At 37.1% G+C, this 12,981-nt stretch overlaps 1 protein-coding gene across 2 annotated transcripts in view; it reads right to left on the bottom strand.

The window, feature by feature from the left end:
* Positions 1 to 721: 721 nt before the first annotated feature.
* Positions 722 to 12,981, bottom strand: part of LETM1 (leucine zipper and EF-hand containing transmembrane protein 1) — an 87,394-nt gene continuing 75,134 nt past the window's right edge. The window contains exons 11-14 of one of the 2 annotated variants that reach the window (XM_020992228.2): positions 12,743 to 12,877; positions 10,514 to 10,707; positions 8,137 to 8,293; positions 722 to 5,756 (exon numbers count right to left, since the gene is read on the bottom strand). In XM_020992228.2, coding sequence (XP_020847887.1) covers positions 5,607 to 5,756; positions 8,137 to 8,293; positions 10,514 to 10,707; positions 12,743 to 12,877 — 636 coding nt within the window. In that variant the 3' untranslated portion in view covers positions 722 to 5,606. The remainder of the gene's footprint in view (positions 5,757 to 8,136; positions 8,294 to 10,513; positions 10,708 to 12,742; positions 12,878 to 12,981) is intronic. The other variant, XM_020992229.2, reaches the window with a different exon arrangement.

Below are 12,981 nucleotides of genomic sequence, written 5' to 3'. Positions count from 1 at the left end.
AGAGACAGAGGATAATCCAGTTTGGCCAAAAGAAAGAATACTTTTAGTTAATTTGTACATGATAAAGCTAGACAGGTAGGCTGGAGACAAAGTATCTCAGATGTCTGAGTCAGGGTTTTATATTTATTGAGTTTCCCGAAGTCGAATCCATCCTAAAGGACAAAGATAACACACCACAGGCTGTGAAGGCTGTTCCCCGAGGGGAGTCACAGATTTGGTGAATTCAACAGTTGAGCGTCCTTAGAATAAGCATATACCCTTCTGAGGGGTCTACTTTGAAGACTATCATTCCATCATGTTTGTCACAGTCATAACCAATTACCCAGCTGCTCCAGTCAACTGGAAAATCTCCACCAAATTCATAAAAATTTAGGGTGGTTAGGAAACATAAATAATTGGAAACAGAAGCAGGCAGGCCTGGTGATGGAGACACTCTATAGCTTTCATACTGAGATTCTATCAAAGGAGGCAGACCAACTGTCAGCTTTGTCTTGACACTATCTAATATTATTATTACCTTTTTTTTTTTTTGGTTTTTGTTGTTTTAGGTAATGGGGTTAAGTGACTTGCCCAGGGTCACACAGCTAGTAAGTGTTATGTGTCTGAGGCCCCATTTGAACTCAGGTCCTCCTGAATCCAGGGCCGGTGCTCTATCCATAGCGCCACCTAGCTGCCCCTTGACACTATCTAATAAAAAAAAAGGAGGGGAAAAAACACAAAATAAAAAAGTAATTGACATCCCTTTATTTATATATATTTTTTCCTTACATCAAATTTAATTTGTCCAGAAAACATACGAGCATGTTTCTTCTGAAAGTCATACAAAGAAACTGGACTATTGATATTTCTTTAAAATACACAGTAAAAATGTATGACATTGTATCACTTAAATTATGTTTTACATTATCAGTGCATTTCTACCAGTAAGATAATGGTGTATCCAAAGGTCTCTGAACTCTGAAGTAAATTACATTTAAGAGAGGAAGGAATTTCAAAAGTCCAGGGCTCTGGTTACTTTGACTTTAGTCATGCTTGTGAGAAATAAGTCACTCATACATATTAAATAAAAATTGTTGTCTTGCTGACAACAGCCAAGAAATTCAATTTGACAAACACTTACTGAGTGCCTATTGTATGCAGAGCACTGTGCGAGGCACCGGAAATGTAGTTAAGGCTGTAAGTATGTCCTTAATTCAACTAACTCATTCCCTCATACTGAGATAGTTAACCAAAAAAAACCAAAACTCAAACCTCAAGGCCATTTTACTTAGTTGTTCCAGCACTTAAGATAACTTATTTCCATTTTGAAGTGTACACACACACACACACACACACACACACACACGCTCTGAAACATGAAGGCAAATATTTTAAATCACTTTGATATACTTCCTTTTACTGGATTAAAGTTCAGAAGCCTGTTATTTTGAGTTGATACATTAATATAAATATGCTTATTAACTTTTTTTAAAAAACTGTCCTAAAATGCTTACATCTACCTCTGGACTACTTTCAAAAAATAGCCAGGTAACTGTCAAATCTCAAAAGCAGCATCTGGAGTTGGACTGTTCAAAATGCCACTTGGAACCAAGCCAATTAAAAAAATTCCTATAAACATTGATATTTAGATTGGATAAGAGGGGAAAAGGAAAGGTCGACAGTTTATATCTGCTTAAAAACACCCACTCAGGCTCTCTTTAGAGACCTATCTCTGCTTTGTGTAAGCCTGAAAAGTTCGCACAACCTCCTAGAAACATGGTAGATTCTCTGACAGTGAAAAAGCGTGACACTCAACTACTTTTTAACAGTTATAAAATCCCAAAGTTCACATCATAACTCAGTCCTTTTGTTACCTCATCACAAAAACTTTGAATTCTTGGATCCACCATATCTCTGAATTGTACCTGGTGATTTATTTAAGCAGCAATAAATAAAATTCAGCATAGTTCCCTCCCTCCCCCAATACATATATGCACACAAAATAAAAATAACCAAATAGACCTGGTGTCAAAACATTACAAATTTACTAAAACTGACATTTTTATACATAAAAAATCCCAGGATCTTAACTCTGGAAGAAAAAAAAAAGATTTGTTGCTATTGCACTCATGGCAGGCTGAAGAGTCATCTAATCTATTGTCTGGTTCCAAGTCCATCACTGACCCTCTCGTATTAGAGTGATGAGATTTATAAACTGGAGTCCAATAGCCAGTGCCCATACAAAAATGAAGCAATGCTTGACACAGGGCAAGGTAAAATATGGATAAGATACTCAAAGTCCTTCCTAAATCTCTGATGCTCTATCAAAGTGATACACAAGTAGTTGCAAATGAGAATCCAATAGTCAAGTGCATAAAATACCAGAGGGCATAAAAGAAGGAAGAGAAGGAGGAAGGAAGAAAAGGGAATTATAACTGGTAGCTCCAGTGGAAGCTGAGACTTAGGTTCTTGTCTCAGCTCTACTGGCAGGCTTGTGGCTTTAGACAGATCACTTCCTCCCCTTTTCTGGGCCTTGTTTCTTCATCTGTAAAATGAGGGACTTGGTTAGAGGACTGTCAATGCATTCAAGGCTTTACAGTCTATGGTTCCTTCTATAGAACCTAGTCCGCCCTGCTTCTCTCTCATGGCCCCTTCTGTCCAATGAGGATTTAGAGAAAAGTATTCAAGATTAGGGTGCAAAGAGGAAGACTGTAGCATCTTGTTTTGAAGTTACATATCTCTTACAGAGATAGGAGTTTTCTTAATCAAACTTCATCAACTATGGGGTATTTAGATTCAATTTGCAATTAACAGGCTCATTTCCCTTTAAATTCTGTTTTTGTAAAAGTCACTTGAATTCTGAGTGAGTGCCCTCAGGGACTACTGTGCCACAGCCCCATAAAGTTTAGTCATTTTGCTTGCTTCTTCTCTAGCCACAAACAATGCCCAAGGGATGGTCAGCCAAGGGTCCCCTCTCCTGATATCTGTGGGTTTTACTCACTAATTTTAATCTATGCCCCATATAAGGAAATGTCTCTCACAAATGAAAACTCTAAGATTAATGATATATTTGGCAATCATAAGGTCTTTTACCACTGAAAATCAAATTAAAATAACTAATCTAAAATGATTCATAAATATTAAAGTATCCAACCTATCCACTTCAGATAGGAAAAACGAAAACCTGAATGCAATTATTCTCTCTCCAAAGTGTCCCTTGTAGAACGTACAATCCTATTAACTGCTTTTAAGCTGCCATATAACCACTAAGTAAAACACTGAAAGCAATTTAGAGCCTATTCATCGAGTTCTCTTTCCTCACTGTCTATATTTAGCTGCAGGAGTTATTTTATTCCTATACTTCTATACTCCTATATTTAGATGACATATGAAAGCCATACTGTTGATAGTTAAGATTTTTGCCCAAAATATACACCACCCAAATACCATAATTATGGGCCGACTAAGAATTTGGCACAACTATTATTATTAAATAAAAGCTGTGTTGGGGGGTGATATGAATGTGAAAAAATAAGTTTTCCAACTTTCATTATTTTAACACACACAAAAAAAATACTGTTCTAAAGTTTTGTTTTAATATAGATTTTTAAAACTACTCTTGCTTTCAGTACTGGACGGCAAGTTTATATGAAATATAGCCAAATCAAACAACCAGACCACCTAACTTTATCGAGGGAGCTATAACTCACCCTTACCAATAGCAGTTTGAAAATGCCCAGTTTCAAAATACAGTACAAGTATTTCAAAGAACACATTCTATAATTCTTTATCATCTGCCAAATACACAAAATTTACAAATAGTTATACCTTTAGTTGTTCTCAATACATCTAACATTTCACTACTAATGACAAATGATTCTAAAAATAATTTTTCAAAAACCCTCAAAAAAAAACCCAACACACCAGTGGCAGCAAAGTAAGCATCTGACTTGCTGCTATGTATACATTTTTCTAAGAAAATACTATGGTCCATCATGTAAGTGGTGATCATCAAACTGAACTTCGCACCATCAGCTCTCCTAATGATTTACTTTAAAAATTTAAATTTTATCCAAGAAATCATCTATCTGAGTTTGGGATTAAAAATTGAACACTCACCAATCCAAGGGGAGTGCTTAGATTTTTTTTTACATAGCATAAGTATTCTTGAAATAGGAAATGATTGCTGGATGGTAACTGATATAAAGTATGAATCACAGGTCTTAAAAATAATAGTTTTAAAGAAGGCAATCCCAAGTTCATGAGAAATATCATACAACTAAAAGCATACTGAAATGTGTCCTTGTCTATTAAGCTAAAATTTGAAAATGAGGACAACTAAGAAAATCTACTCATTCAAAAACCCCCAAAAAGTCATTATTTACTCAAATATCAAACATTTCAGAAAATAAAATGAGTTGGTACAGTAAATTCAGATACACTAGTTGTCAACCTACTTCATTTGTTTTTTTCCAAAGTATAACTGACACAACTAATTTTAAAACAGGTATGCAAGGCTAGGGATGTATAAGAGAACATACCTGTCAGTTTACTGGTCAAGAACGTTATCACTAGGATGAAAAACCATTCCCCATCTCTGAAAAAGAAATCATTCCCTGACACACAATGTGCAAGGATAAAAAAAAAATTTAAGTGGTCAGATGATATCATTATTGCTCATACATAAAGAAGAAAATAAACAATTTTCTTAATAGTTACAGTTTTATACTGGTGGAAGTCTATTCTGATAGATTTGAATTACATTTTATTTCTGGGGTATACATTCATACATTTATTTAAATCTCCTTTTAAAAAATCAAGTTTTCATTCAAATGAATGTGAATATATCCCTAGAAATATACCTGCCCAATCTAAAGACTGCTAGAGCAACCAAAACAGAGTTAACAGAAAGGGCCAAAAAAAACCCAAAAAACCAACCACTCATCTTAAACAGCTTCAAAACCAAACCCAAACCTCAAAATCGACCCAATAAGAACTAAGTGAAACACTGCCCCCCCCTTTGGAGGGTGGGAATTTGAATGAATTTAGCTTTGTTTTTAAACGTTTGAAAGCTATCACCTGGGAAAACAAAGGAGTGATTCTAAGTCATCTGTAGGAAAGTATCATTTTAAATACGAGGGGAAAAAAAATCACCTGAAAATTTTTTGCCAAAGTAGGAAAGATGGGACCAGATACTTTCTGCCTCACCTTCCCCCCTTTTAAATCCATCATTATTACTTGGCAGTTTATGGTACATCTAATTCTAAGTGCACACAGTGTGTACGTACATTTTCAGTGGGCATGGTTTGTATTCTGTAGATAAGCTAGCTGATGGAATCATGACCCCCATAGGGATGTTGACCAATATATGATTTCACAGGAAGAGAAGGGGGAGGAGGGTCCAGATTGCTTTCATCTTCATGGAATGATAGAAAATTACTTATTTGATCATGGAAGTGTCTGCTTTATTCCAGAAAAATAGGTGCTTTGCCACTAGCATCACCTCAAAGCAAGATCACCATTTCTCACCACCATAGAGGTTCAAGCATGAGGAGGAGGCACTTGTCATGTGCTGCCCAGCGCACAAGCTGCCTCTCCAAATCTCCAGTTGCGTCGCAGGCTGAGGCTTAAATTTTTATTTCCGCAGCTTCTTTCTCAGCCTTTTCCTTTGCCTTCTCTTTCTCTCCCACCTTCTCTTCTTTGTGGAGCAATGCCACAATCTCAGTGACCTGACCCGTGGAGATGTCGATGTCTTCTTTGTCAATCAGTTCGATGACCTACAGGAACCCAAAGAGAACACGGCAGAGTTATACAATGACAACTTTCCAATAGTAACACCACTTACCTATTCCCAAGCTCACTCATGTGGAAACATGCTGCATTTGGAGTCAGCGGATCTGTGTTTGAACCCTGACTCAGCTACTTACTACCTGTGTTACTTTGCCTCTTTGGGACTCTGCTTTTTCATCTGTAAAGCGAAGAGCTTGACTAAATGACTTCTGAGGAAGCTTCCATCTACAACCCTATGAACTTTTAAGCAATGATAAAAACTATTCTGAATCTTCTGCAGTGCCATGAAGGTGAAGCCTCTTTTGGCCCTCATGGGCCCCACACCCAACCCTATGCTGCTGAGAGTCAAGCCCAGCGTGGGCTGGGGCCAGAGCAGGCGCTGTACTCCAGGGTCACAACAGCCTAAAACCTCGAGTCCTCTGTGCAGGCCACACACCCATCTACGAACAATGACACACCAGGAGATAACCAAGAGCAGCACTAGCACAGCAAGTGAGATGAAGAGGAAACCTGGTTGGGGGAAACACAAAGGAGAAAATAAAAGGGAAATGAGAAGCAAAAGGAATCCAGCATGGCCATTGGGAATCAAAGGCCGCCAGAGAAACAGTTCCTTCCTGCCTCAGGGCTCATCCATGTGTTTCAGGGCCCATGAATGCAGGCAGGGCAAATGGACCGGGGTTCCGGGTCAGAGCTTAGCTGAATGAACACGGGACTCAGAGCCAGAAACCCTGGAGACTTTGGGCAGCACAATTCACTTCCCTGGGCCTCAGTGCACTCGTCTCTAACAGGAGGACACTGGACCACAATGATCTCTAAGGTTCCTTCCAGCTTTAAGTTTAAGATCTGGAGTGTGAACAAATGTGGAGTTCACATTTGCAGGCATTTGCAAAAAGAAAGAATCTACTTGATTCAAGTAGAGGTCTCTAGGTATTGTGTTTATTTATGCTCACTTCTGCCCCTTAATGCGACCTCCACTATATATTTAACCCAACAGTGACCTCACCACAATGCAGCTCTCCAATACAGAGAGCCCCCTCTTGGCCCACACTCTCTCAATTCCCATTGCTCCAAATTCCCTCCAGAGAGAAGAACACTTTAAAACCATCTGCAATGGCGCAGTGGAGAGAGCACTAGTCCTGGAATCAGGAGGACTTGAGTTCAAATCCAGTCTCAGACCAGAAACTTACTAGCTGTGTGACTCTGGACAAGTCACTTAACCCCAATTGCCTCATCCCCCTCCAAAAAAAAAAACTATCGGCAATGGGCAACTATCAAAATGGCAAGGTAAAGAGAGACTACATTCCAACCAATGATGAAAACCAAAATGGGATTACAATAGAATTGAGTGTGATGATATCAACCCTGTTCCTCAAAAAGACACTGAAGTAGCTAAGTGCAGAGATGCTCAAGGTTCTTTACAAGCCTGCAAGATGACCTACAAGACTGTCATCAAATTTCTCTTAACTGCCTGAAAAATGAGAAAAATGTTTAAAAAAAAAGTAAATGAAAAGGATGAAATAATAACATACATTTCACATACTATGCTACCCTCACCCTATAACACATTAATATTCTGGCGAATCGTTGTAGATTTGAAGAACATTCCATTTGATTTTTAAAGCTAGTGAAAATTTCCACTTGAAATTTTTATTTCAGGGAAGTTTGTGAAGGAAAAAAAAGGGAAAGAGCAGGCAGGTTAATAATCAGGTATTAGAAACTAACAATGAGAAAAAATGCAAAGAAATTAAAGTATAATTCCTTTCTAGGATCTATTCAACATAACACAAGCAAAAAGCAACAAAGAACACGGAGCAAAAACATAGCAATTTGGAACAAAACAATTAGGGAACACAGAATATTCCTAACTGACTAAAGTCTTCCGTCAAATTTTCTCTCTTTTGTTTACTAGACTAACATACTGCCATTTTATGGATTTGAAAAATCTCTCCCTCCCAACCCCCCTAATTTATGGCATAATTTCAAAGGAGACAAGAGAATCTAAAACACAATATTGGAAATAGTCAATAAAATGATTACATTTTTAACTGAAATCTGTCCCTACATTTCCTAACTGAAACCTGGACAATGAAAGCTTTTTCAGTATGTTTGGGTGGCTTATCTTGTTGGTTTTAACCATGCAATAGAATGTGGGCCCAAGCCAGGTAGAAATACATCAATGAATGGAAGTACAAACTGTATCCTACAACACACACTTTGCAGAAACAAAGGTGAAACTCCAGACATCAAAAGAGGAAGACATGGCTTTTTTCTTTTTAAAGGTAACTGGAACTACATCAATTCAACTTTGGTAAAATTGTACATAACTCTGCACTCTTTTGTCACTGTTAAATCTCACTTGACACTTACCTTGGCAACATCATCTATATTAATCTTGCCATCCTTGTTTTCATCCAGGGCAGTAGCCAACTTCATCAATTTTCTCTCCGGAATTTGCTCAAGTTGTTTCATGACATTTATGAGCTCACCGATGGTGATGACATTTTCCCTAAGGGGGAAACCCAATCTGTATATGGCAAACAGTTACTGTGAACAGAAGAACTAGAAAGAGATATACAAGGAGCAGAAGCATGTCATCATCTCCCACAGCAGAATGCAGACCATATGAGTGGCCCCTGAATTCAAATAGCTCTGCTGGTAGTAACATTCTTTACAGGTCTCCTGCTGTCCAAAGTCCTATCCAAATTAATATTAATATTCAGGGTAAGACATTCCACCCTAGCTACACAGTCTCTTGGTCCCAATATCTTTTCTACTTAAGAGGTTGGGGAAATGTTAAGGGAATTGTTGCAAATTCTAAGTAAGAAATTAAAGACACTTTTCCTTCTTAAAATACTGAAGTGCATTAGTACAAATGACCACCTGGACTGGAAATATGCTACCATGAGAAAGCAGCAAATGCTCAGAATATTGTGTTTCCCTTGGGAACTTGGTTAAGGATCACTGTACCAACCCCTCTGCTCAATAAAATGGGCTTTTAGAATGTCTATACATCATATCTGAATTAGTTATCACTTCCTCCTAAATCAGTTTCAGCTTCTATACATTTCCTTCAAGAGACTGAACCCCGACACAACCTTCTCTTCAAAGGATGCATACCAGGTGAACTTCATATATAGTCTCAGACAATTTCTCCCTACGACAATATGGATCTCTGGTCTTCATTTCTGAAGTCCCTGAACAAGCAAAATCCTCAAAACCTAAGACATCACTGGATACTCGAGCTTTTCCATTAAAATCTTCTGTCAGTTTAAACCCATGAATCTAACTTGCACATCCTGATTCTTTCCCAGTTAACTGCCACACTCTAAAGCTGGTGCCTGTTCCTTTTACTTTCTGAACCAAACTGACTCCAAACCTCTCACCCCCATCCTTCCTCTACCTTAAACCGACCATCTAACCTGCCCAAATTCCCTTCAACTCTCTCCCTTAACCTTAACCCCCTGCCCTGCTTTCTCCAACTTCTTATCCAAAAATAAGGAACAAAGACTAGATATACAAAGTGGAATTTTAAAAAACTATATATTTGATAAAGTATAAGCTCTGGTGCATTTTTTGGTTTGTATTCCTAGGTACAGTTACCATGTCACTGAAATACGGTACTCATTAGGAGAGGGGGAATCTGATAAAACCTTTTGTTAATCTATTATTGCACTAAGGATTCTTTAAAACACAATTTATAGGATTCCTGCTCCAGTCCCATCAGAAAAGGGTTGGGAAATGTTATACTGTGCAAAGTCTAGGCAAGATGCTTGCTTTCAAAAGAGCAGACGGATTATAATAAATGGATGGATAGCCACACTGTAAGTATATCATTCAGTCGCAATACAGACTGTGAGAGCTGAGAAGTAATTTAGCTCATAGGTGGCTGACCAAACCCAGAGGCCTAGTTTAAAGGGAATTCGATGTCAAGAGTATGCAAGGCCCTGTTTTTACATTGTTTTAATATTCCACTATGGAGTTAAACTGGGGTATTTTGTATTCCTAGGGATATGGCTATTTGAACAAAAGTCTATAATAAACTTAAAATTATAGAGATAAAAGCAACAATTTCCGTAGAAACACTAATACCAAATTAAATGAAGTGGCATCTCATCCATGAACACCCCTGCTCCTCCCTGTGCTATCGTATCATCTTTCTCATCATATCAAAAATTCCTTACAATCTCATTACAAGGAAAAAACAAAGGTTCAGAATGGCAAACTACACAAAGCATTTTTATGGTACTTCACCAGAATTCTAGAAGACATATAGTCTGTTCCTCAATTTCTTATTTCTAGATTCTATGAATCTTTCTATATTACCATTTATATGTTATTAAAGCAGAAATAACGTCTAGTCACTGATTAACATCTGCAGCCAAGCAGTGTTTACAGTTCCAGGAAAATATCAGGACCTAGCTAAATGGTGGCTCTTCATCATCTACGTTTACTGACCTCCAATTATGTCACTGAAGTCATCAGGAATAAATTATCTTGGGATTGAAACTATGTGGAGGATGAAGGGGGTGAGGTTGGGTATGGGGGAGGAACAAACATTATAGTTTTCAGGTACCTGGAAGAACTTATATTTAAAAGAACAAAACAAGTGATCAAAGCAAAATATTTCTAAAGTAAATAACTAATTTTAAAAACAATTTCCCCCTAATATTTGAAAGTAACATTGTACTTCGAATAGTCATCCCGTTTTAAAAAATGAAGTCCAAATTAATTTATCACTACTTACCCAGTAGCAACAACATTACGACTGTCCGTTTTCCCCGTTACTGCCTTTTGATCATCCTCTAATTCATGAAGTATTTTTCCTATCTGTCCAATCATCTGGTTCACCCTCTTGGACAATCTCTTGCTTGCTTTAGATTCTTCTATAACCTGTTCTTGACCAGTCTTGGAAAGCTCTTTTTTGATCTCTTGCAAATCCTGATGAAGGTTTAAAAAAGGACACATTAAATCTTCATGAGACATGTTTAAACTTAAAATATAGCTTAACTTCAAGGAAGTAATAAAATTCAAGAGTACTAGCACTGAAAAGATATAAAATGATATGTTAGGTACTTAAAGAGTTTCCACTGTTATCAATCACAGAAATTGCTCACACTCTCTCTCTCTCATGTACATACATACATAAAACTATAAATACACACATTCATATATACACACTCTACATATGTGTATATATATACATATACATGTTACATATAATATACACGTACGTATACACACCATATACTGTCTTTTTGCTTGTGACTAACGTACAATTGAGCATGCAATTATCTCTAATCACCAGAAATTTTATTCAGTGGCAAGAGAAAAAAAATCTTTTTGGATTTCAACTTTTTGTTAATATCTGAATCATTCTTCCTCCTAAAGCCAAATTTTAGGAGCATAAGTGACTGCCTGGGTTCAGGCTATTAATATAAACAACAAAATGAACATTATAATAAAGCAAAAAATTTAAGCTTGCTCCACCCCTACCCCACCTGTATGAAATAATCTTTCATAAGCTTTATTAAAAAAGCAAACTAATATTAGCAGACCTAAGACACACTCCCCCACTTCAAGCCAATACATAAAATAGGGTAAAGTTGCAATTCTTTTTCATGATATGTAAAAATAAACATTTCTTATTAAAGTAACAATAAAACATATTTATCTGTCTCCTTCTTACATTTGGGAACTGAAAGCCACTCTGATTATATACTAAAAGAAATGAATGTCCTTTAGTTCTGCTCTGTGTTTGTGACCTGTCAGTCACATTCTATATTAACTTAGCAATTAAACAACAGCACATCAAGATATGTGTTACTGGTAATTCAAATTTAATGTCAAGTCAAAAAAAGGATGATGCCAGAATATCAGCAGAAATAAATTGTTAATTAATATCAGTATTATTAATTTAAAATATTAATATTAAAATATTAATTTAATTTATGAGATGCAATATAGAGACTTTTAACTACATACATTTAAGAATAATAGGAACCATAATTTTACTTTTATCCCAATCTTAATTCCAGGAGTAAATATCATAAACCAGTAGAGTTTTTCTCATCATCACTCCTGAAAGCAGTTTTGACAATCCATCTTCATTTTCTCTATAAAACACTTCCATTTCTGCAGTTACTCTACTCAGTTAGACAAAGAAGAAATAACTACAACATCTTCTTTCATATACTAGTGTATTAAACAGGGTAACAATGAAGTGATTTTGTAATAATGGCACCTGACAGATAGATACAAGCCATATAAAAATCACTCCCACTTTACAGACTGTCTTTTAATTTGCAAACCATCACCAAATGGAAATTTACTACGAGAAGGAAGCCACTCCCCTTCTCCTTTCTGCCCTATCACAGGCTGCCTAAGCTGTTAATCAGCATCAGGCCAGGAAGAGGGTGAGTGAAAAGGGACAGACAGCTCAGTTCTCCATCTCTTCCTCTCCTATGTCAAAGTGAACCTAATTTCCACCCTCGAGAGCAGTCAAGAACACTGCTGCTCAGCAAAGGTGACAGAACCAGCTAGCTGCAACCCATTCTCATTAGGGCACTTTTTTCTCCTGGTCACTTCCACAGGAGCCAGGAACACTAAGAACAAATATCCTCCATTCCTATTATACTTTTAAGTTTTATGAAGCACTTTTCTTACAACATAGGTGTGAGGGAAGGAAACCAAGCAATCGTGTTGCCATTTTACAGATGAGCAAATAAACTTAGGGAAGGGAAGCAAATTATTCAGGATGACAGATTTCAAATGCACGATGGATCAGCCCTGAAATCCAACAAGTCAATACCTGCTGAAGGACCCTGGAGACCCTGGCAGACAGAACAGTAACATTAAAAAACACTACCCATCATGAGAATAATAAGCCAATAGAGACAGCTTGAAGCTCAAGTGGAAAACGCTTGCCACCAAGATTCCTGTTCTCTCCATCTCTCTTCCCACTGATCCTTGGTACCTCTTTATATTCCTGAACATCATCTTTCAGCAACTTGAGCTCCTCCTTCTCTTTGGTTAACGATTTCTTCTGTTCCTTCAGTTTACTGCAAGCATCGCTAAGCAGGTCAATTTCTTCCTTGGTTATTTCTTCTCCCTGGACAAAAAGTAGAGCCCCAAATAATAAATGAGAACACTTGAACTTTGTTCCTGGATAATTTCACAGGCTCAAGTTTTCAAATACCATATATTCCCATTATA

The sequence above is a fragment of the Phascolarctos cinereus genome, unplaced genomic scaffold, assembly GCF_003287225.1.
Source record: "Phascolarctos cinereus isolate Bilbo 61053 unplaced genomic scaffold, phaCin_HiC Scaffold_9;HRSCAF=440, whole genome shotgun sequence".
Classification (NCBI taxonomy): Eukaryota; Metazoa; Chordata; class Mammalia; order Diprotodontia; family Phascolarctidae; genus Phascolarctos; species Phascolarctos cinereus.
This window is presented reverse-complemented; position numbering and strand designations above follow the sequence as displayed.